General features: G+C 41.8%; 1 protein-coding gene across 3 annotated transcripts in view; it reads left to right on the top strand.

The window, feature by feature from the left end:
* dennd1b (DENN/MADD domain containing 1B) overlaps positions 1–26257 on the top strand; it is a 160689-nt gene that overhangs the window by 83877 nt on the left and 50555 nt on the right. For all 3 annotated transcript variants that reach the window (XM_036140967.1, XM_012853610.3, XM_036140968.1), the window contains 3 exons: positions 11719–11819; positions 15467–15512; positions 17291–17392. In XM_036140967.1, coding sequence (XP_035996860.1) covers positions 11719–11819; positions 15467–15512; positions 17291–17392 — 249 coding nt within the window. The remainder of the gene's footprint in view (positions 1–11718; positions 11820–15466; positions 15513–17290; positions 17393–26257) is intronic.

A 26257-nucleotide genomic window follows, 5' to 3' on the forward strand; every position in this document is an offset into this window, starting at 1 on the left:
GAAATGCTCTAGAATTTCCTGGTTGATGACTGGTTGGCTTTTAACTTCATAAAACACAGTGGACCTACGCCTGCAGTTAAGGTGATTCCTTAAATCCTCGCAGACTGTGGAAACTTCACTCTGGACCTCAAGCAGTTTGGATCCTGAAATGCTCCACTTTTCTGCCTGATTTCCAAATGAAAGACTTGCTTCCAGCTGAAATGAGGACTCTTGACCACCGCGGAACAGTCGAGTCATTTTTGCCCTTAGGTAGAAATCTGACAAATTCAGAAATGACTTAATACAAGGAAAGGAGGCGTCATGGTCCATCTTCTGGAGGCATCAGTGAGCAGTGGCTCTTAAAGCTTTAAGCCCAGCTGCAGTCGACACTTTTAAACTTTCCCTAAAAGTCTTGAATGAGCTTTGTTTCACAATCCTGTCATAGCTGTGGTTACACCTGTTGTCCACACTTTTTCCTTCCACGCAACTTTCCATTAGCATGCCTGGATCCAGAAATCTGCGAACAACCACGTTGTTTAACATGTTTGTGGCATTTTTATAAAAATTCCTGGCTGGTGTTTTGTAATATTCTGACAATCAATCTCTTGAGTTTTTAAATACTGTTATAGTCTTCAATCAAATTAGACATACATTAATTTGTCTATTTACAGTGTTATTGAATGTAATGACTGAAATTAATTCCTGAGATACTGACAAGCATCTGAACATTACTAAGCAGTCTGAAACCACTGACATGAAAAAATTACAACTTTTATTCATAACATGCAGCGGAGTTTGTTAATGCAGGTTTTCTGCAGCCTAATAAAGATTCAAAATGAGATGTTGCTGACTTGCAGTCCTGCACCGTCATGCTTTAAATCAGATGCAGAATCATCGCATTACGGCTGCATCTAAGTTGAGCGTGGGGCTGCTTAATAGATTGAACATGATTTCCTTCATCAATATTCCAGCTGGATTTCAAACCCTAAATATTACGATAGGAATATTTGTCTGACATGGCTTGATAGTTGTTCAAATAGAGTTGAAGCAGTCCCCCCACCACCCCCCCACCCCTTAATCATCCAGCTCTGACAGGCTGTGAAATTCAGGCTGAGGCTGGGTTTTATGTGACTGTTTGTACCATATAACCACAGCGTATTAATGTCCAAAAACGGCTTAAATTATCTCTTATTACACGTCGGGGCTTATTCTCATAATTTAGAGTCATTTCAGTGTGGATGGGGGGAGGCACTCTGTGTGTCCATCTCCCCCTTCTTCCTCTCCCGTCTTATCTGTGCGGCTGGTGAGGCAGAGCCAAATGTTTATGACAGATTAGATGGGAGAGGGAAGTGATGTCATCCAACTTCTATTTGTATCTGTAGTTTAGCTGCTGCTGCCAACGCAATCTACAAGTCTGCAGAAGGTTTAACAGCTGGGGGCCCTTGGTGGTGTTTGGCGCTGCGGGGAACTGTTCCCAAGGTCTCTCTTCGGAGCTATAATCAGGAGGAGCTGTAAAGATTACCCATCCCTCTGAGAATTTCACCTGTCTCCCCCCCCCCCCCCCCCCTCCCCTCCTCAGCTCAGACCGGCAGCACCTCAGCTGAGGCAGCACCCTGTGCTGCGACACAAGCAGAACATGATGTGAATTATCAGACTCGGGGGGGGTGAGAGCGCTTTTCTTTTTAGCTCGAAGAGCGTCTGTGATTTACAGCTTTCTGTAACTTGAAGACAAACCACGCTTTGCTTTTATTGCAAATATATGCCGGCGGAATATTTTAGGAGCTTCAGCGTCAGACCTTTACCTCCGTAAGCCTTTCATCCTCTGCGATTCTTCATCCAGTCGTCTATCCATCCGTCTTCCTCGCGGGAGAGGTGTTTTGGTTTGGTAGCTATATATGTCAGGCGATGTAGTACAAAGGTATTTTCACGTCCCCAGTGGGATTACTCGCTGGCCTAGTGTTATTACCACTCCTGTGAAGCGTTATTTTTTGCTGTTGGCATAGATTGACCTCCTAGTTCAAGCACAAGTGGCTGCCATGATTCTCGAAACCAGCTCAGTGTATACATATGCACCAAACCGAAAATATCTCCACTCATTACCCGTGCCATTGTCATGTGATCAAACACCTTAAAGGATGAGAGACATGTAATTGCTGTCAGAGTTTGGCACTGTGCGCTATGTTAAAGTGATCGTTATCACTCATTGGATGGACGGGTTATATTTCTACAGTCTGATCCCACAGTTGGAAGACGTATAAAGGGAGTTATTGGAAGATATTGTTGGAAACATCGTTAGTTACATCCAGCTGCTTTCCACCACCTCCGCCTTTCCAGCGTCTCAGCCGAGCTGAAACATGGGAAAGAAAGTGTGGAAAAAAAAAAAAAAAAAAAAACGACACATCGCAGCTCATGTATTTATATATATTCTGCCTTCGCAAGGTGCTGCCTGTGTTAAAGCCCCCAGTGAACCCTGCATGTCAGTTTGTCGGTACATGGCTGCCACGTCTTGCAAGCAGCCAAAAGCAAAGGAATAAATCATGATCTTACAACCATGCGCCGGTTGACTTATTGCTGTTTTGCGACCAGAGGTGAATGGTGCCGCTGTTTTTTAAAAAGCCAGTCGGTGGTGGTGCAGGGGCGGCAGCCAGCCGTGTGTGCAGCCTTGTCATAGGCCCGTATAATAGGGGTGCATCGGCCCTTCTTCTAACTAGTCAGTGGGGAGGACCCCGCCACCCCCACCCATGTCTTTCATCTACCCGCCCCCCCCCCTCTCAGCTCTGGAGCCCAGCCTCTGCCCTGCCTATCGGCCAGCGCCGGCTGACAGCAGCCCTCTCATCAGGCTGTCAGGCCTATGCTAACAAGGCGCTATCCATCCACCGTGCCCTAGAGTGCCAGCTGTCTCCTGGTTTCCAGCTTTCTTCCTCTGTTGTTCCTCTCCTCTCTTTTGCTGACTTCTCTTCGCCTCTCCCGGCTCTCTCTATCTTAGTTATACTTTCCCTGTGACATATTATTTTCTGTCCATCTGTCTCTCACTCTCTCGCTACACCTCTTTCTTTCTGACATCGCCTTCCTCTTCCTGGGAGTCATAATATGTCTTTGAGTTGTTGGGCATCTGCAGAACATCAGGACGTCCTCCCTCCATATCCCCCCCCCCCCACAATGCCTTCCTCTCCTTCGTCCCGGATAGACTCATCTGCCCCTTCCTCATGTGTCTTTGTTGGGACTGTATATGTGTAAACATGCATGTGTGAGTTGAACCTGCACTCCTGACGCTAGCTGCTTTGTGCACCGCCCCGTGCGTGTCCTCCCTTCCTACAACATACCTGTTCGTGGCACACTTGTGCCCTTACAAGGCTTGACACCAGCGTTTGTCAACACGGGGGAAAGCAGAGCCTGCTTAATTGGTGACTTACTCAGCGCCTTGGTGGAGAGAGAGGGAAGGGCCAACGCAGCGATAAAGTAACAGGATAAATGAGGAAGAGGAGGAAAATGCAACAGAGATGTATTGCTTTACTAAAGTGTTCATATGTCTTTAAGATTTTCACCTTTTTTTTTTAGATTCCAAATGATAGACCAACTCAAAGTAGCACATAATTATAAAGTGTAATTAAAGAGATGCATGGTTTCCAATTTTTTCCCAAACAATATTAGGAGTCAGGACTTTGACTAGGCCATGCTACACATAGGGTTAAGAGATATAACCAAAAATAATATCTCGATATTTTTAGGCTGATATACAATATTTATCTTGATATGTTTTTCTTTTCATGAAGTAATTATAAAAAGGAATCTCTGAATTAAAGCTTTATCCCAAATGTCTCACAGGCACATTATTCTTAACAAACTGTAGATAAATATGAGAAACGGCTGAGAAATAACCTACTAGAATCCATAAAAGTATAATTATAATGCTACATAGACCACCTCGATATAAACAATATAGTCTCACCTTAAATCACTTTTTTTTTAAATCTCAAAATAGATAAGAAATAATGTTTGCCAAAAGGTTACATTACAGCAGAGTACCTTCTATCACATGGTGGCTGGTCCCTACATGACTTGTGGAAAACTGCATACAGGACGTATTTCGGCTTTCTTTCAACAACTCAACATTGTTGCCACTTCTGTGGAGCCAGATTTGTGCAGTGCATGACTAATAGTTGTCCTGCCAACATATTTTCCAACCTGAGCTGTGGATCTCTGCAGCTCCCCTGACAAATGTTCTCCTTCCACAGTTTAGATCAGGGGTGTCAAACTCATTTTGGTTTAGGGGCCGCATTCAGCTTAATCTGATCTCAAGAGGGCCACACAAGTTAACTCATTGCAAGGTTAAATAGAACTAATAAATGTGGACTTGTTGATTTTTATATTAAGTTAATTTCACTTTTACACAATATATTATGAATAACCTCAGCGTTTTTAAGAAAAGAATGTGCAATTTCAACAATACTTTTACTCAGTTAAACATTTACTTGTGCATTATGCATAAGAACTGATCACAGTGATTATACAATGTTGAAAAACATTTATTCACATTTTTTGGAACTTAAAAACACTGTCCTACATGACAAAATACATCAAACAGACAAAAATTAAGAAATTATTTGAATTTTTCCCCACCTGAAGCTTAATCTGCTAATTAAAACACAGCACCCCTCGTGGACAATATAGGATTTGCATATTTTCAATTAAACAAAGTACATGTTTTTTTCAATCATTGTTTTATCATTCTCTTCCTTTTATCTTGTCCACTTGTGAAAGTCAAATTTGATGAGCTCTTTGTGGCATCTTATTGCCACATTGCCAGACAGGACACTGGACAGGACAGGACACTTTTTTTTTTTTTAATAATGATAATGCATTTAGCCACAGGGCCGGACTAAATTGTTTGGCGGGCCGGATCCGGCCCACGGGTCGTATGTTTGACACCCCTGGTTTAGATGGACAGCCCCGCCTTGGTAGGCTTACAGTTGTGCTCTGCGAAATGTCCCAAGCTTGGGATATTGTTTGATAACCTGACCTTGACTTACACTTCTCTGCAGCTTTCTCCCTGACCTGCTGTGCTCCCTTGGTCTTCATGAAGCTGTTTGTTCACTAGCGTTCTCCATCAAACCCCTGAGGCCTTCACAGAACATCTGGATTTTTACCGAGCTCTAATAGCAGACGTGTTAGAGACTCTGGTTGCTCTTTAGGCGACGTTTAGAGGAAGTTGGTTGGACTGGATATCATTTAGGGAGATTAGAGTAAATGGCGCCAAAAAAATGCACACAATTGTGCACAATTTGAAAAAAACATTTTAATTTTCTTTCTATTTCACAATGAAGCCAGATAAAACACAGAGACGTTTGTGGTTGTAATGTGACACAATGGGGAAAATGTTCAGTTCTTATAAAGACGTTTGCGAGGCACTGTAGGACTGAGTTTGAGAAATGTGTGAGGATGGGGTTGGAAGTAAAAGGCTAGTTGAGGGGAAATGAGCGTTTAAAGCTGGTGTGAGAAGGTCAAGAGCAGCTATGTTGATACCATTCCTCCTGTCAAATTAAATTACGCCGCCTGCAGCAGCAACAGTTTCTGTCCGCAATCTGTTTTCTTTACACTCGAACAAGTCCAGTAAGACATTTCAGAGCAGGAAAGGAGCGTATTTTATACATTTTAAGTGTTCTGTATTGTTTATTGCAGAACACGTGAATGAGACCCAGCGGTTTAATGCTCACTCCGGATCCAGTAAAGAATAATGATGTGGGCTGAACGTGATGTTTGCTGATATAGTAGCTGCAAGAAGAAGTTGCACATATTAGGTGCCCTGCAAAAGTATTCACACTCGCTGAGCCGTTTGACGTTCTGTCACATTACAGACGAAAAATTTAATGCATCTTTTCGGGCTTTCATTCCACGGAGCAACACAAAGTAACATCTAACTTTGCATAGTTGTGAAATTAAAGGAAAAGGATGCTGGGTTTTCAAAAGTCATCACAAAAATCTTATGAATATTGCCTGGATTTTAAATAAATAAAAAATATTCTTAGAAATATAAAACAATATTCCAAGCTTCGAGCAGCTCACAGAGCACTCTTTAATCCACCATACTCAGACGTGACTGTCCACCTAAACTGAAAAGTCTGGCCTAGTGATGCATTATTTAAAGAAGCAGCCAAGAAGCCCACAGTGAATCTGGAGGAGCTGCAGAGATCCGTATCTCAGGTGGGAAAAGCCATTGGCAGGGCAGCTATTATTCCTGCACGCCACAAATCTGTCCTTTTTATAGAAAAGTTGCGATAAGAAAGAGCCAGTAAATCCTATTTACAGTTGGCTGCAAGCCATGTAGGGAGATTAGTAAACATTTGGAAGAGGTGCTCTGGTCATGTAACCTTCTGGCGTACTTGTGCGTGTAGAAAAGCACTGACACTGCCCCCATAGTGAAACATGGTGGTGGTAGTATCATGGCGTGAGGATCTTTGTCTTCATCCAGGACAGGGAAATGGGAGTCCTGGAGGAAAACCTGTCTGTTCAGCTTCCAGTAGAACAACAACCCTAAGCCCACGCCCAGAGCCACGGTGGTATGGTTTATATCGCAGCATATTTATGCGTCAGAACAACACAACCAACAGTCCAGACCTGAATCCAAATGAGAATCTGGGCCAACGACCGAAAATTGACATTCACAGATGCACCCCAGCCAAGCTGACTGAGCTTGAGCTGTACTGTAAGAAAAAATAAATAAAATTAAGGCAGATTGTAGATGTGCACGGCTGGTGAAGATATCCCAAAACACATGTAGCTCTAACTGTAACAAACCATCATTCTACACAGTATTGACTCAGGGTGGCTGACTACATATAAACATTTATCAGAAAGCGTTAAAATTCATGTCATTTTATTCCCATTTTACCTGTAGACACTCATCCCAGTACCACACATTTGAAGATAAGACTTTTTTTTCATCACCCAGCTCTGACAGAAAGACGAATTGAATTGTCACAGGAGCAGAAAGAGTGAAAGATGCACACATAGGAAGATCATTTGAATAAAAATGCTATATATTAAATAAGTTACACAAATATGGACACTATATAACATATAAATGAGATTACACATATATTGGAGTCTGTGGTTATGAGATGAAAATGTAGAATTTTCACTATGTGTGAATAGGGAAATTCATGTAATCCTTTGGCCATTTGCTTAGCAAGTGTGTGCTGGATTTAAAAAATTCTAAAACATATTTTCTTTTTACTGACATGCTTTTTTTTTACAAATATATTAACTTCCTACATTGAGTCGCACCAAAGAAATTATGAACTTCTGAAAGTTGGAGGGGGGAAAAAACTGTCAAGACATAAATGTGTTTATTTGTTTCTAAAATATAATTTGCACTCGTTTTAATAGTTGTAAATGTATATCAAGTAGAGCTTTGTTGCCTGTCAGAGCTGCACAGTACATTGAGTCGCAGTTGTCTTCGCAGTATTAATGTGTGAAACCTGGCAGACTGCTCAAAAGAACGTTCAGATGCAATATTTGGGATTCTCTTATAGCTCAGATGCCATGAATTCACGCTCCGCATGTAAAAACACGCATGTAGCCAGTTGGATGGCCTTTCACTGCCCCTGATCTCCACACATGAGGTGAGTTTTAGAGTGGTGGTTGGGTTCGTAGCGATGGAAAACGATGACGATTGAACAAGTAACACCATTTCCTGAAACCTTACGGGAGTAAAACTGCTTTAGAAGCTGAACTCAGGCAGGAAAAGCGACTTGGACGTTGACCAACTGGCGTGGGAAGTCTCAGGTTAACTTTTGCCTCCCGTTTTCAGAGTTTACATCCATTTTTTTTTCCTTCCTACTTTTATTCCTGCTGTCTTCACCAACTTTCCCCTCCTCCCTTCCCCGTCTTTCTGTCGCTCCGTCTGTCTCCCTTCCTCTCTGTTCGTCCTTTAGTCCCGCTGAATGGGTCTGCAGAAACCAGCGTTGGTTTGGGCTCTTTCCGCCTAAGCCCCAGCACACTAAAAAGCTCTCAGGGCAGAACCAAAGACCTTGACTGCTTTTTGAAGCAGGCTGTCGCTGTATAATCGGTTAGCCTCTCTCGGCGGAGGGGGCAGCGCACACACGCACACACACAGCACAAGAGGCAGGCAGCCCCTCATTACCGGGCAGAGCCCTGGTCCCCGAGGACTGGACCCAGCACCTAATCCTGTATTTGTTCTTGGGGACTGTATCTGTGATTCTCCATTGAATGGAATATTAAGCACCCAGGTCTTTTGTGGAGCGTGTAAGCCATTTGGCTCCACTCATCTATTATTTATCAGCCTGGCAAATATTTTATCAGCCTTAGCCTCTCATGACCCACTCTCATGTGAAGCTCTCCTCTAAATGAAGAGAAAAAAAAAAGGGGGGTATGATTTTTTTTTTTTTTTTTCCTTCCTTCTTCTTTTCAATTTATCTCCCGTTTTTTTAGTTTTTTGCCTCGTTTGTTGTAAAACCTGGACAAGGACACATGGATTTGTATTAATCTAAGTCTGAGGAGCAAATATGTGAACTATTCCTGTGGAGTTCCTTCCAAGTTGGCTTATCTAAGGCACACCGCCGCCTCCATCGCTTTGGAGATAACAAATAAAAGAGGAGCAATATCTAGATTTGCGTTATAAATCATAATCTTAAGTTTCGGACTCCTTTTCCCAGCCGGCTCCCCCGAGCCCAGCCACCCAGCCTGAGAATGAGAGAGAGAGAGAGACTGTAGTTTTCACTTTCAACCTGAGAGTAAATCATGCCAGTTGGGGGGCTCACCTTGAGGCCTGGTGGAGATAATTGGAGTTGGTTAGCGAGGTGTTCTGTGCCATTACCTCCTGGTACCGGCGATGGCTGGGGCTTGTCTCGCACTCCCAGAGGAGGAATACACCCGCCTGTTGGCTCCTCACTCAGCGTGCACGTGTGTCTGTGTGTTGGTCCGCGGGCAGATCGGTGACCCCTCTTCATCACGATTTAATGGCCCCCTTACTAGACGGAAGAAGGGTGTGATAGTTTTGATAGCCCTCCTTTTCACCAAGCGCCTCAGTTCGGCTCATTAATATTCATTGCATTGATTTATTTTCAGAATTAACGGAAAAAAAAAAACGGAAAAAAAAAAAACAACAAACTGTTTGCCAAGAAATTAATCCTGACAGGAGTGTGGCATTGTTGTTTCATTTCAAGACAGCAGGAAGCAGGGATATGCATATGCAGATACACAGAGCAAGACACCAATTAAATGTTGATTAAGTCTTAAGTATTGTGGGACTCTGTGTGTGAAAGACAATAAGAAAAAAATCATTGCTTTTTGTTTGCTGGCTGATATGAAAAATGGATGCAGTTAAAACAAATGGGGAGGTTGGAGGAGGGGGGGGGGGCACGGCCACACAAAAACGTCAATGGTTCTTTTCTTTCTTAGATGCCCGAGCTTTATCAGAGGGTGTATTCTGAGCCAACCCCCCCCCTTCTTCTCTTCCTCTGGCAGCGGTTGTTTTCAGCCACCGCGCTCTCCGGCTTTTGGCCGGTCAATTGTGACACTCTGTGTGTCAGCGGGCTGGGTGGGGGTGTGGGGGTCTCCTGGTAGCGGTGCGTGTGTGATAGTGTGTGTCCGCTTCACACTTTGGCTGTGAAGCTGCAGCGGTATAACGGCGGCTGCTGCTGCGGGGGTCCCGGCGGTATTGGCCTAGCCCGCAGTCTCTCTTGGCTAACTCATGTTTCATTCTTTGGCAATTTGCCCTAATGAAGTCCCGCAGGAGCCCCTCAGACCTCTGTTCTCTTTCCATATTTAATCATGTTATTTTAATCTGGGGGATGAGCTAACGCCTCTGTCTCCTGCTGTGTGTGTGTGTGTGTGTGCGTGTGTGTGTGTGTGTGTGTGTGTGTGTGTGTGTGTGTGTGCGTGCTGCAGGTCATTACTATGGCTGGGGTTTTGTGACATGTCATGTCATGAAAGGGGGGGGGGGGACGTTTGCTTTAAGACAATAGGAGACAATGACTTTAATTCTGAGTGTAATGGTGGTTTGACGATATAAAAAGGGACTTTGAAAAGCAGTGTCATCCTTACATGATTGCGTCTCATTATTTGTTAAAAAATGAGGCTAATTATTCCATATTTTCCCCTGTAATTCCTCAGTTTTAGGAGTTGGGGTAATTTTGATTTTTATAGCTGCTGTCAGTGCTGCTTCTGCCGTTGTTTTGTGTAGGACACAGCACAATCCCTTTGAAACAGAAATACTCTGGCTTTATTGTTTTCTCCTTTTTAATTGGAAAATTAATTTTTTTTTTTTTTTTAGACAAGAAAAATCAATACAGGGGACAACATTTATTGTAAAGTAAATGTTGCCTTTGAGGTCAAAATAGTTTTCACATTTCATGCCAATCTTTTCTGTCTTCTGTTGTCTCTTTCATCAGAGGCATGGATGCTTCCTGCCTGCTAGTTTAGCTTTTAGTCTGTCTTTTTCCAGAGAAAGAAATTGTTCTTGTGGCTCTTATTTATGCTCACAGCAATTTTTCAATGAGTAACTTAATTACAAATGCCTCTCATTTAATTATAATATCATCCTTTCAGTAATTTCAAAAAGCAACATTTATATTTTATATGGATTCATGAAGCACAGTGAGCTATTTTATGTCAAACTAGTTTAGATGATTAAAATTCAGTTTTTCAGATATTTGGACTGTGGCATAATCCAAATTAAAGATGATTTTAGTTTTTTTTTTTCTTGCACTGAAATGTTATTTTTTGGCTCACATAATAAAGGAGAAAGCTGCTGATTTTATAACTGAACAGCTCGTAGTCACTAACACCCACGATACATCAAAGCTCATTTGTTTTATGTTACGCTGGCGATCTTGACCAGGTGTCCCTTGCAAAAAGGTTATTAATCTCAGTGGGATACTACCATGTTAAATAAAGGTCAAATGAAATTAAATTAAAAGGAAAGTTAAGTGGAAGGAAAAACTTGTAGAAAAATAGACCCCAAGCAACAGAGATAGCCACAGCCTCTAAAGAAAATCATGAGGTCTGAACTACAGATGGAGTCAGTGCTTCAAGAGCCAAAACATACGCAGGAAATTGCTACAGCTGTGTCCTTGTGTTAAACCACTCTCATCTAGGAGAGAAAGGACTAGATTGTTGCACACTGGTCTAAATTAGTCTTCTCAGATGAGAGAAAATGTTGCATTTCATTTGGAAAGGAAGGTTCCCAGTCTGTAAGAAGAGTAAACGGGCTGCAACCCGGGCTTTCTCAACACCTCAGCAGATCCGCACGCCTCGCTGACGCAGTAATTCACGCTAAACGAGCCCCAACCAAGTATTAAGAGCAAATACTCCACAATACGATGCAGCCGACTGAGATTTCTGTATTTTAAAATCCTTTTTTAATTGGTCCTGTGTAATGTTCAAAGTGAAGAAACCTGAATTAGAATTTTTGGAGGTTTAATTAGGTGAAAGCTTCCATCATCCACAGCAAGACGAGCTTGAAATGTGTTGAAGTGTTATGTACTGAGTCTATATAATCAGTTATTCTGAACTAAATGACTGATTTAAATCAACTTCTCAGTTATATAATCATCCATCTAAATCGTTGGATTAAATCATGTTTTGATAAAATCGGAAAAAATCACCGGTTTTCTGTAATAGTTGCTGTGGCTTTGTTGGGTTTATTACAGTGACGGGGACATTTATTTGTTTGGAAAGTTGTTTTGAAGTTGTCCCCTCTCGTCTTTCTCTGTGTAGTTGACTGCATGTGTCCACGGCGCAGCGGCTTTGCTCTTTCCGATGTACTGGCAGCACATCTTCATCCCGGTGCTGCCTCCGCATCTCCTGGACTACTGCTGGTAAGCCCGACCACCTCTAAAGCACAAACACAATCATTATCCACATGAAGAAAATGTTCCTACTGCTCCCTTTTTTCCCCCCCTCCCTCCCTCCCTCTGCCACATTCTCTTCTTTCCCGTTCACACCTGATGCTGTACCTTCATATGCAGACATATAGCCACACACGGAGCATCATGCGCTACAGTTACACATCAGCTTTAGCCACTAACCTCCCCGTGTTAAAGCGTAGCCGCACGCGTTCGCACGTTGTCCCACACAGTATCCGTGTTCTTCTCCTGCTTGGCTCCGCACATAATGAACCAACCGGATCGCCTTACTCTATATTTCATGGCAGTTCTAAGCGGCACGCTCCCATCACGGTCTGAACTCTCTCAGGGGTTCATTACCTCCCCTCCAACACAAATCTAACAAATCTGAACGGACTTGATTGAGACGGAGCGGAGAGCAAGAAGCAATGTCTACAAAATCTGCATGCGTTCAGGTTAACTTTGCATTAGTGCCGACGCACCGTACATGTGTGGACACGTCAGCATGTGTAAAAAGGATGAATCGGATCGCTTGTGCAGCGCAGAGCTTTTCCAGGGGGGGGGGGCGGATCAGCTTAGAGAAACTATTCTTCACTGACAGGCAAATGTGATTTCCATCACTCTGCAAAGACTCATCGTTGCATTATTGAATAACAGGGTGTCCTCCATTCCCTGATGTGATGACTTAAGTACATTAGATGCTCTGTGTGTTTCTCTACATTACATCTGCAAATTTCATCAGTCAGAGCTGGGCATGCAATAAACGGCACAGGCCTCCCTATTTGTTTGTTTTTTTCTGTTGCTTTAAGGTGATTACACGCTTTTGGTTTATAAATCAGTCTGACCAGAAATACTCTGAGGTAAAGGACTGTAGGAATATTCGAAAATCTGTCTCTATGGCTGTTTCTTGCACGGCTAAGTGGTTTATACAGGAAAATCACATCAAAAGACAAAGATGCATGAAAAGAAAAAGTGAAAATTTAAGCATTACGTGAAAAAGAAACGACAAAATGCAACTAAATTACTTGATCTGATTTGAGGGAGCCAACAGTTTCTTGCACATCTTGGATTTTTCATAGAGTTGTTTCCAGTGTTGAGGATAGAAAACCAATTACATCCCACTAAGTTAAAAAGTCATAGAAAATTCAAATTCGAATTAACTCATGCATTAAATCGGCTTTCACACTTTACTGATATATTCCAAGCAGCTAATTTGGATGATTATGGTTTACAGCTAATGGAAACCCGAAATTTAGTTTCTCACAAAATAAACTAACACCCTAAAACAATGTTTATCACAGAAATGTTTTCCTACTGGTAAATATCTGAATGCAGCGTACAGTGTTTGCTCCTTTTGCATGACTTTGTCCGCCTGTGGTTCTGCTGAGGTGTCCAGGTTGCTTTGGCCTTCATCTCATCTGTATTGTTGGCTCTGGTTTCTCTCATCTTCCTCCTGACAATTACACATTCTTTATTTTCCATAGATACTCAATGGGGTTTAGGTCAGGCGAGCGTTGGTGGCCAGATGAGATACCATGGTTCTGAACCAGATACTTGTGCTTGTGACAGTTTTTGCAGGTGCTAAATCCTGCTGGAAAATGAACAGAGGAAACCATGAAGGGCTTGAAAGAGTCCTGATAAATGGGTGCACTGACTTTGAGCTTGATAAAAGACAGTGGACCAACACCAGCAGATGACATGACTCCCAAAATCATCACTGTGGAGACTTTCCATGAGCTCATGCAGGCCTTGTCCTGAATTCTGAATTTGAATCTCCACCAATGATATTGATTGGGCTTTGCTATGTTGTCTCGAGGCTACGGCCATCCGTGTTGACTGTGCACTTTTTTTGTTGCTCCAATTAACCTTCAATTAACATGTTTGGATGCAGCTAATTTCTGAAGCGACATTTTCGCTTTACTGTTCTCATGGAGGGTGACAGTAGCTACGTTTACAGGGACAAAAGTAATCGGGAACAAAGGGGCGATCGGAATAAAAACCTTTCTGTTCAAAACATTGAAAGAGCTTAAAATTATTATATTTTCAGCAACATTTCAACCGTAATTAGAACCTGGTGCAAGTCCAGCCTGAGCGCTCAGAAGACAAACAAACTCGTATAATACTGCTTTGTTTACCATCTAAAGACGGAAGAAGTTTTTCTTCATCTGTGGGTTGTTGTGTTTTTTTTAGGGAAATTTGATAACTGCGCATGTCAGAGCAGTTCTATTCTGATTAATTAGCATCGGATTAAGTGGTTGTGTGCCCATAGAAATGGTATAATCCGATTTTTTTTGTTTTGTAATCCGAATACATTTCAATCTAATCGGGAAATTTTGTGCCTGTAAACATAGTTATTGACAGTCTGCTGGATACCTGTGAAGTGTTCGCCCTCCATGATTATGTACACTATAACATATGTGTGTATTAAAAATAAGGTTTATTAAAAAGAAACAGAATTTTGAGAGGGAGGGTTTTAATCAAACTTAACAAAAATGTACAGTTTATGTATATCACTATGTTTAATAAGTTTGACTTGTTGAGTTGAATTAATTAAATAAGTAAAATGTTCTATAATACTATACTGTGTACTACTACTAATACTACTAATATAATTTTCTGAGATTCACCAGTCGGCGCTTTTTCCTTTATTTTAGTTCTGTGAACGCTACCTGAACACTAACTATGCAACGTATTCAGACCCCCAATGCCTTAGTTGGTCTATAAACCTATCACAATATTCACAAATCTATCCTTTTCCAAAAAAATATTTATTCACAACCTTTAAAGTTTCAGAGCACTTTTAAAATCACCATAATAATGTAACACAATACTGTCACTACATCTTGGTGTTCAAACAAAAAAAAAATAATTGTAGTAATACTTCTTGGAAGACGATCAGTCATTTATCACCTGTCTCTGAGGAGATTCATGGAGATCAACTTTCATTTCTTCCCACATGGTTAAACTAATTTTTATTCACACTTTAGTGACATTTTTTTTTCTATAGAGGCATGAAAAGGGAATCGGCATCTGTTGCACCTGGATTTTATAAAAATAACTCCATTCCTCTGAAGGTCCTGGTTTTTTTATAGATACAAAGAGGCTTGTTGCTGCCTGTGACATTATCATGTTATGACATTCTAATGTAGAAAATAATGTACACTTCAGTTTGTTTGTCAGTGCACATTTAGTATTTCGCTCTATTTTTAATGATGTCTCTTGACTTTCAATTTTTTTTTTTTAGCTTTTCGTCTCTTTCATTGATTAGTTTTAATTGTCAGACTCTGTCTTGTCACAGGGATGCACCAATCAGTCACACCAAGATAGAAATCGACCAACTATCCCTTTTATCAGCTCTGATCAATTATTAGTAGCTTAAATACTTAAGAATCTGATGTTTTTTTCCCTCCCTTTTTCATCAAACTAAGAACTTTAACTAACAGCAAGTTAAAAACCTGCAAAGGGTATTCTTATATAATCTCTCATTCGCTGTGAATTCATAGCTACAGTCTTTAGTTAGTTGAATGGTATACAGGTATTGAAATATAGATACTATTGTCATCTCTTATCCATATCTCTGTACACCACTAACCGCATCCTTGTGCTTTCTATATCCTCAGTGCTCCGATGCCATACTTTGTGGGAGTTCACTCTAGTCTGCTTGAGGTATGTTACCCTACTTTGAAGTTTCTACATGCATATAAATGTTTATATAAATCCACACCATAACCCCATGTGTACATCCAGCCTTATGTCTGTTTTGAAACGGGGGGGTTGAAATGTGTGAGCTGTGATTTCTGTTTTTAAGAATTCATCTTTTATTCTGATGTTTTCATCAAATTTGGGGTCCCTTTTTTAGTGTATGAAAACATAAAGTAATGACGACACAGTTCTGAATTTGTGGCACATTTTCAAGAGTTAATTTGTCATAAAATAAGCAATACTTTTTTTTTTTTTTTTTGAATCCCAACTTTTTACAGTTTCAGCAGCACATAATTTTTTTTTTGGGTCCATTTTAACTTTGTCTATTGCTTGTGTGCCTTGGCTTCTGAACCAGAAGTACAAAAGGCAGAGACAGAAAGGCAGAAAAAGCATCTGCAAACAAAGGGCTTTTCTTCTTCATTGTTAAACCCTCTGTTGGTTGGGGAGCAGGCCGTCATCAGGGCGGCTGTTTTTATGTGAACGCGTGACGCAAGAGCGCACACATTTCTGCACTCGCGTTGGTTCCTAGGCGTTTGTGTCGGTGTGCGCGCGCGCGCGTGTGCGTAATTGCCTGTAATGCTACGCACACGTGTGTTTGCGCGCATGTGTGTGCGCGCCCCACGTTTGTGTGTGTGTGATACTTGTATGACAGTTGCGGCAGTGGCAGTATTTATCACACTCTGCATCCGTGACAGACCTTCTTTCCGCCACTACATAATTAGTCCAGATCAGCATGTGAGCCTCCGCTGCACAGGCTGTCACAAAAGTGACAAACTAGAAATTCACACACTATGCTGCCTCCCACCCCACACACACACACACACACACACACACACACACACACCGCACCTGCCCACATCCTTCCTGCGCCACACTGAAATAATTGTTGAATTTGTCGCCATCAGGATGCGCACGGCACAGCACAGCATCGCTGGGTTGTTGTTGATGCATGATGTTTTTGGTTCTGTGGAAAACGCTCTTAGAGTCCAAATGTTTCCTCTCAGGCCCATTCTTCATTTTCCATGCATGTGTAACAGTGAAGGTGGTCTACTATCATTTTTTCTCCTTCCGTAGTTCTTTATTGTTAATCATCAAGGAAGGGGGGGAATTGTTTTTCTTTTTTTTTTTTTTTTTTCAGGAGATCTCGCTTAGTTCAAGTCTCCAGAGTCACTTTGTCTTCTGGGAAACAAACCTGTGTAAACTGGAATTTAAAATCTTGGTGTCGCCGTTCAGTTTAGTTTATTTATATGGTGCCAATTTACATCTCAAGACAGTCAGATCCAATTTATATCCATGATGTTTACAGTCAAACTAATTAAATAGATTAAAATACAAATACAAACCTTCAAATGGGATCCTATTGTCATAGAAAATGTATTTCAAGCTGTCTAGGAAAAAGTATATTCCCTCTTACAGGTTTTCCCTTTTTGCTTTCAACTTAAATATTTCAGGTCATCAAACTGTTTTTTTTAATAAACATTAACGCTGACACAAAAATGCTGTTTTCAGCCGATGAATAACCTGGATGTTCAATCGCAGCGTTTCTCCGGACGCTCTCCCAACCAGCGTCTCACTTTGCTGCTGTTCTTCCTCATTAAGTAGAGCTCTGAGCCGGGACTCGGCAGACAGCAGAACGAGAAAGACGCGCACATTTCCAGTCGCTTTAATTTTCCCCCCAGCAATGAAGTTTTCATTCTGTCCACAGCTTTCTGTGGATCACACTGTTACGTTTTGTCTTATAGAGGGTGCGCAGCCGGTCGTTGGAGGACGTGGTCATTCTGAACGTGGACACCAACACCCTGGAGAGCCCCTTTGATGACCTGCAAAACCTGCCCAGCGACGTGGTGAGAGACACACAAACACGCCGAGGCTCCTACGTCTCAGCCTTTATTGTGTCATTCCACATGCAACACATCAAGGTTATCCCCCCCCCCCCTCCCCCCATCTCTCTCCCTGCGATGTAATCTCTCCCTCACATCTCTCTGCCCACATGTGCACACGGATCCTCTCGCACACCCACATCCAGAAACTTGTCAAAGTACAGCTCTGTCCCCTCCCCACATCATTAATGACTGCAGTTCTGGCTTCTCAGATTGTGGCTGTCTAAAGTAAACTCCCGTCGCGTCGTATGACGCTTGAAGGCAAACAGCATTCCCCGACCATCAGAGGCTTGTGGGAAAATGTGAAACTCCTTTCCCTTCATCTTCATCCATTCTAATCATTATTTCACAAAGTCTTGCGTTGCCGCCTGCCCACTGGCACGTTTCTGAAAGATAGGAGGAGGGAACGAGGCAGAGAAGAGAAAAGAAAAGGCAGAGATGGGTGATTTTGTGTGTGTGTGTGGGGGGGGGGGAGTGGGAAGAAAGGGTCCAATTACCAGTGTGGGCAGTGAAGCCACCTGCCAGCGCGTCGTCTCTTTAATTAATGGAGCACCGACGCTGGTCAGTGCTACGGGAAGCATCACCATGGCGTCAGGGTCACTCACACTTTTTTACACACATCCGCAGCCACGGAGAACAACACCGAGCGCTTGTCTCCCCCGTCTTTGTGGAAGCAGGAATCTGTTTGTTTAGTTAGTCTTCACAGTGTGTGTATTAAAGCTCCTCTGTGAGGCGCTGGGATCCCAGCTGAGGCTGTGGATGCACTATTACCCACGCTGCTAACAGCATACGCTCAGGTTCCACTGCCTACTGGACTCCTTCCCCCCCCCAGCAGCAGTACATAATTCAATCTACTGCCCAGCAGACCCCAGACCTGCTCACACTCCCACACTCCTCTGGTTCTCCTGATTTAGAACTGCTCTGCCAACATTGACTGGCTTGCGCGTACCAACGTCTCTTTACCTCGTGAGTTCTTTTCTGCACTTTATAACATTTTCTGCCGACTTTCAATCCTTGCCTGCCTGCCTGCCTTATTGCTTCCCCGGCTGCTCGGGTTTCGTGGCACCTGTCTGCCTACGTGTCTCTCTCACAGTACTTCCCGCCAACCTGGACGCCTCTTGCACCCGCTGTTTGCTTCTCCTACTTCTCTGCCTGTGTGCCTGTCTGGCTGCAGTGCCGTCTTCTCACTTCCTGCCTGCTCGCTTTTCTGCACCTGGGGACTGAAGCCCTAAATTAAATTGCAAACTGAGTTTGTCATAAAAAAAGAGTGGAGGCTTTTGAAAAGCGACAGAAGCAGAGAGAAAAGCCTTTGTCTTTTTTTGCCGTGTGATAAATTAAGTGGCAGACTCGGTGCCTTTTTCGCTTTGATCCCCTGCTCACCAATTTTTCTTGACTAATGACAGAACATAGCTCGCATATCATGTCAAATTACAGCACCTGAAACGGAAACTTTGCTGGCATTAATATATTTATCGGAACAAATTGTTGTTGTTGTTTTTATTCCCATACAGGGTTTTTATTTTCCTCCCTCCTGTCTCCTCTTATCTGTTCACAGAGGCTAGTAGATTAATAACAAAGCGAGCAGGTACTAATTGAGTGGAATTCCAGGTCTCTTGTTAGTTCGCTTGTTAGTGATGAGGACATGCCACATGGCATTTGATGTTAGTGTTTGCACACAGAGAGATGTTACAGGCATTGTGCTGTTTATTGTGCTGGGGCCTGATTTCCTGATTAAGGCTGAGCAGTTCTCCGTCTGCGCTCGGCTGCAGCGTGTCGTTCCTGAGCTATTAAAAAAAACGCTCCTCATTTCTCTCCAATTCTCACTGTAACACTGGCTACTTAACACCCAAGCGTATTCAGAGTGAAACCCAGGCCCTGAAAACCCATACAGAGTCACAACCATCCTCACTTAAAAAAGCCCGGCATCACTTTCTAAGAATATACGCGGCGCCGCCTGAACTTAAAGGTAGAGGCAGCGGGCAAAATGTGTGTTTTTTTTTTTTTTTTTTTAGGTCCAATTGTGGTGGAAAACAAAAAACGCCTCTGATGTTGATTTAAACAAACCTGTGGAGATCCGTGTAATTACGGCACCGCAGGCTGTGAGCACATGTGGACCTGGTTACCGGGCCCGGCTGACCAGTGGCCGTGCTTTTAGCAGGTTCAGAGTTCACAGTTGTCCTGAATTAGCCGCTGCCTTTCAGAGGGGAACCCTACTCCAGCTCCACGAGTGCCCGCCCCGTAACGGCCTTTTCTCACCATTTCACACATAATATTTCACATTTATTGACTATTACAAATACTAGTAAGCTGGTAGCGGTTCCGTTCTGCAAAGAAAGGCTAAATCTAAATGAGAGAGGTGATGGTAAGGGGCTGCGAAAGGATGCTGCGATTGTTTTATTTGAACACACATTCATTTAAAAATAACCTGTTCAACAGAAGCAGGAGTAACGTACATTATTTTTATTTTTATATCCCTCCCTTCATTACGAACTGTCTCAATCTTCAGTTGACCTCCTTGATTTTCTATTTTAATCCTTGTTAAAAATGGTTTTATTTTGTTTTGATGTCAGACATTTACACATCCATACCATAAATGACACCTTAAATATTGCAAATATGAAAAAAATGCTAAGCTCAAAATTATTTATTCACCTCAAAGATGTAGTTTTAAAGTAATCTTTTAATTTTGCTGACATGTTTTTTCTGACTGGAAGCCGTGGCTGTTTCTAAACATTAGGGTGATGGCAAGGAGACCATCCCACCTCAAAAAACGTGAGGCTTATCAGCATGGAAAAAATATTAAACTATCTGTAATATAATGCAATTATATGTTGAAGGGTTTTATTTATGTGATTACAATCTGATCCCAGTGGAAAAATATTTTTTCCATTGTTAATCAAAAAGTCTATAAATAACTTTCAAAATAAAAAATTTTTTTTTGAACAGATGTAAATGAAAACATTTCAAATGGATTCTTTTACATTGTTTTGTCATCTTTTTGGACATGCTTGTCTCATTGTCTAATAGGAAGAAAGTTCTGGTTAAATTAAATGAATCCTAAACCCAAAACTGCCAGGAGTCTTAACAATTTTAGGCTTAAACGGTGTGTGTGTCTCTAAACAAATATAGATTCACACTCTACACCTGGTCAAACCCCTAATGTAGCCCTGCTCATTGTGGAAACCACGGTTTTTAAATTTGGTCGAACTTGAGCATTAGAATCTGGAGTTACTCAATTTTCCATTCAACATGCAGAGATGCAAAAGCTTTTTGATTGTTCTAGATCCAACTCGTCCCTCACATCATATCCTCCATTTCTGTGAGAAAAACACTGCTTTATACATAGTCAGTGCTGTCTGAAAGTGAACCATACTAGTGAGTTTGAATATTCTCTATCCTAAAAATAATGTCATATGATTTCTATAACTAGGTTTAGTAATTAACAATTTTTTATGCAATTTATTGAACATAGTAGTCATTTTGCAAGTACTGCCTCATACGTCTGTAGAATAATTCAAATATAGTTAAACTAATATACATGGAGTTGTTGTTTTTTTTGGTTGTGAATGTGTTTTACTTTACTCAACAAAGAAATGTTTCTTGATTTTAATCTTTATACTTGCCAAGTAACATAACTCGGTAACAACTTGTCACTGTCGAAGCACCTTCTTTAATTTGCAGATTTGAGTTAATGATAGTCTAGTTACTTTTACTTCTAAATCAGACAAAACATTTTTTTAAACAAAACCCAAATATTACTTCTAAAAACCAAAAGTTTTGGGCCCTCTTATGAAGCCCTGAGGAACACCTAAGAAACTTGAAATACTGTCTCCCTTCAAAAGGAAGTGGTGTCAAAGGAATCAAAGATCCTACTTTTTAATATTTCTTCTCTACAGTTATTTAAAATAAACCTGGCAGGCTTTGCGTTTAAAAGTAAATTAACAATGCGCATATATGATAACAACCAAAGGTGAACCAGGCAGACTCTCTAATGTTTTCTTTATTGTATAAGCAGCAGTGTAGAACAAGGGTAGTCTTTGTTCTCTTGTTTGAATAGCTGTCTTTTTCACTATCATTTGAATAAACCGTTATCATAAAATAGAGCATTCTTTAAAATTGTGTATAATATGTTTTAGCAGTACTTTGCTTTTCTGAACATCGCTAAAGTTCAACCAAAAGTTGCGATAGTTTTCTACTTTTTTTAATCTCGGTGACACCATGCTTTGTCAGTAAAATCAGTGTGTTGACAAGCACGCTGAGAAGAAATACTCAATAAAACAAGAAGATCAAGGTATTTTTGTTGCTTTTTGTAAGATCCACATCTCCTCTCCCAACTGGAGACTGTGCTGATAAAGTTATAATTGACTTTTGGTCGGTAAAGTTGTTTACCTCTCTAGTCATTAAAACTATCCAAGAATAGCAAATTAGGAGTCGGTTAATTCCGAAAACAAACAGCGTGTGACTGAATAAGGTTTTTTATTTGATTCTGGCAATTGATCTCAAACCAATGACAGATTTTTTTCATGTATTATTCTTTCTGTGCCACACATTCAAGTTGAGGAGCTACAATGCAGCTTATATCTTTATTTTCAGATGCTCCTTCTCTCTCTCTCTTCCTCAAACATCACAAGCCTAATTCCTTCTATTCCCCTCCTCTCTGCCGCTCGCAGCTTTACTGACACCGTGTACCCATACAATCCTAGCCCTCGTACATTTGATCATTTGTATTCCCAATCAAGGGGGGTGGGGTGTGGGGGGGGGGGGATTTACAGCACACACTCCTACTTCCTGTATTTCAAACCCGCATTCGGAGGGTTTACAAATGAATGAGGGGGTTGAGGTTGTGTCTGCCGCGCCTCTCCTGAGATCACCTGGCACACTTAATCAAACATCGCGGCTTTAATTTGGGCGCTCACCTTCCAGGGAACAACATCTACATCATCAGCCACTGCGGCGCGCAGCAGACGGCAGGCAGCGCGCTCGCATGTAGCGGTTGCACTCAGACACACCTACACGCTGTCAGCCAGGAATGTTCATCAGCGACACTCTGATTTCCTTCAAAAGGAAACTTTTTGCCACTAAAAGATTATTTGTTTGTCCATCAGATCCTCTCTCTCTCGTTTCTTTCTGCCTAAATGAAGCCGAGTTTGTCAGTGCCACCGCCGCGGAGTGGTCGCCCACCTCACATACATGCTGTACTTTTACCAGGAACAGTCCACGGCGTACAATAACAAGCTCCCAACAAAGGCTCGGGTGTCGTTCTTGTTGGCGAGGCAGTATTTTACCAGCTGCAAATGTCAGAGTCTGCTCGTTTGACAATTATTTCTCCGCCGTTGAGATTGTTTTAGGCGACGGCGGCTGCAAGCTCGTTCATTTGTTTTCTACTGCAGCCACTGGTTTACTCGTGTGGATTTTAAAAGCTGCACTTCATTTTCACATCCAGCCGTTCCGCCGACGGTTCACTCCGGATTAGAAGTCAAAAAAAAAAAAAAAAAAGGGGAGAGAAGCAACACCCACTGCGATGGTTATTGAAGCGAGAGATGACATTTAGCTATAGTTAATTATGTATGCAAAACTCTGCCGCTCAGCTGCTATAAGAGGTCAGCTTGACAAAGTAACCCCACACCGGGGAGAAACTCATAGCCCTATTAAAACACACACACACACACGCAGGTTTTCCTCCTGTCTGCGTTCCCAACCTTTATTTTTGCCTTACAATAACTCACGTCGCGTTAACTCCACAAAAGATCAGGAATTTCTGTAACTTCTTATTAATCTTACCTTATTTTTCTTCATTCATACACATATTTTCATTGAAATTATGTTCCGCACTCTTATGCCTGAGACTAAAAATAGGTTTGCTCCATCCCATCATTTTAACTAATAATCTCTGTTGCTATTCTGCTTAACGGGTAGAAAAAAAAAAGGTTAATTGGGAAATAAAATGATGAAATCTAATATTAATCTTTAGTTTAATGAATGAATCTGTTTCATAGATCTCCAAGTCCCATGCTCTTTGTGTGCATGTATGCATCTGCAGTTGTTAAGACTGCGCTGTATGTCTGTTCTCCGTGTCTTTGTTCGGATTTGTGTCTGTGTGTTTGCGCGTACGCCGTGTGTGTGTACACTTCAGACTGCAGCACATCAAAAGAAAGTGGGAGATTTTCATAACTATTTTTTTCTTTGTAGTTCTTTAATTGCGTCCCCATGGCTTTCTTTCCCTGGACAGAAGCTTAAACAAAACACTCCTTTTGCGAGGAGAAAACTCAACTTTTCATTCCCTTTTTCCCTCCACCCCCCCAACAACAGACAAGTGTCGGGGTCATTATTTGGGGAGAGTTTTGCGATGTTGTATTAACATTTTGAGTATAATTCTAAATATATATTCAGGGCTTAGTGCAACTTTTTTTCTTCTTTGATTTACTCCTTTTTTATATGTATATTGCATGCAACATTGTCAGTCAGGCTGTTATTTTCTGATTTTTTTATTTTTTTTTTCTTTTCTCTGGTGATGGCTGAAGTTCATGGTTTATGCAAAAATAATCTTTCATATTTTCCTTTTTTAAGCCTCGTCAATGCTCTGATTCTTATTTTCTGTCTTGCTTTTAACTATTATTGATTGCATTTTGAAGAAATTCATAAAAGTTTGAATATTAAATATCTTTCTGGATTGCATGCCCTAAAGTCCTTTAGTTTACAGGCCAGAGGTTGTTTGTGCAAATAAAGTCTGCTACAAAAAGGCTTTATATCAAGCTATATACACTCTGAGATGTCGTTAGAATCACCTTTTATATGAGATTATAATAGAGGAGCATGAAAATTGCAAACTGAGCTTTTTGCAGACTAAGTAAAGAGGTGTTAGCCACTTTTTCTTAGCATCTTTAAATATGAAACACTCCAAATTGATTGTTTTAAGCTTCTTTTGGATATATCAAACATTTTGTGTTTTTTCTTCCATGCCTTTATCTGTGAGCTCCGTTCTGTTCTCAAATCTCTGCGCAGATAGGCAAAATCAACTTAAGACTATTAGTATGTTTTTCTCAATGATAAAATAACATTTGTAGGATTTCTGTTTTCTATGATGGGTGTACAAGATGTTTATAAGTTTAAATGACTCCGATTCGCATAAGAGGGCTGATATTTGCAGAAATTATTTATTCGTTTGTTGAAATCAAAGGCATTACATTCTTCTAAAATGCCAAACACAAAAGAATGCAATCAGTATTTCAAAATCGAAATACAATTTATTCTTGTTTGATATTTACATCCTTATGGAGAATAAACAGTGGAGGTAAGACTCTGAAAAGTTGGCATTGGCTGTAGGTTAAACTAAACACTCATTTTGGGTAAAATCAGATGTTTGAAACAGAGTTAAACCTTTCTAAGATTTAAACTGACACACAGTTTTCTAGTTTGTAATTTAATTATTATTATTAACTGGCTTTGGCCCCACTCAATTTATATAATCTGAAAGCCGGGGCTACCCCGATGGGGGCATTACATTCATCTCTTTAAATTCTATTTTGCTTGAGAACTAATGAGCTAATGTAAATCCTTCTACGTTTTTTCAAGTATTTTATTCCTGTGTTGTGTCGCGGCATTTCAGGCATATCGTATAGAAAAGCTGGTTCCCTACACGTACCAGAGCAGTTCTCCTCCTCCTAAACGGATATGTCAGGATCGTATCTTAATTGCATCATTGGCTTTATTAAGGAATAAGACTAAGACTGGATCCAGCCTTAGGCTGCTCACATTGATGTAATTGCAGCCTGTGTTTGTATGACGTTAAACCATTTTGATTATTTGTGTGCCGGTGTGTATATGCTTGTTAGTGTGCGTTGGTGTAGAAATAAGTGTGTTTGTGTTGAGTGGGTGTATGTGAGCAAATTTGTCACCTGGAGGCGTGCGGTTGTAAGAGTTGCGAGAACGGTAGAAGGTCTGCAAAACACAGCAGCAAAGGACGAGACAGGTGGGCCAGGCTCCAGAAGGCCCCACCGGTCCCAGGCAGGCCAACACAAGGCTTCATCCCAGGGCAGCCATATGCCCGGTACCAAGGTAAGTCGTCAGTGAAGCACAGAAGCAGCAGCCTCCAGCACAAAAAGGCCCAGGATGAGAGGTACTGTAGGATACTCAGCCCACGGACCCATCCACATCACTATCTCCAGCTGTGCCAAACTCGGGACCCACTGTCCCCGATGTCTCAGAGCCCGCACCAACACCTTACCGCAAGGCCCCCCCCAAAATCAAGCAGTGGAGACCCCCCTCCCCCCCAGATCCCCCAACATGGCAGCAGGGGAAAGCCCACCATGGTAGCCTGAACACGGAAGGACCACACAAACAACACCCCCACCAAGGGGCGTAGTCCCCTCCCAGTAGATGAGGAGCACCTGCATGTTCATCATCCCACACATGAAGACTGTACTGATGTGTAGTGCTGCATATGGTAGGAAGAAGGGGATGGGAAGCTAAGACACTAGCCTGCGTCCCCCATGTCCTTAGACCAATGTAGCCCTGACCAAGGCCAGGGTCCCCTCAGAAATCCCCAAAGACAGGTGACCCTCACCACTCAACCCCAACCCACCCCCCCGGGTGGGAGCCGTCTGGGAGAACGGGAGGTTGAATGAGCCCACCCGCAGTAGCCCAGGACGCAGAGATCTGATGAACAAGCCAAAACCAAAGGCACCACGCAGGTGCATCCAGCCTTCAAACCCCCATTGTCCACCATAACACAATTCCTTAACCCCCTACCAAGCCCAGACCCTTCCCACCAAACAAACTACTTTTTTTTGTTGGGTGGTTTTCCTTACAAGCAGACATTCTGCCCATAGA

Source organism: Fundulus heteroclitus, chromosome 9, assembly GCF_011125445.2.
Source record: "Fundulus heteroclitus isolate FHET01 chromosome 9, MU-UCD_Fhet_4.1, whole genome shotgun sequence".
NCBI classification, from domain to species: Eukaryota; Metazoa; Chordata; class Actinopteri; order Cyprinodontiformes; family Fundulidae; genus Fundulus; species Fundulus heteroclitus.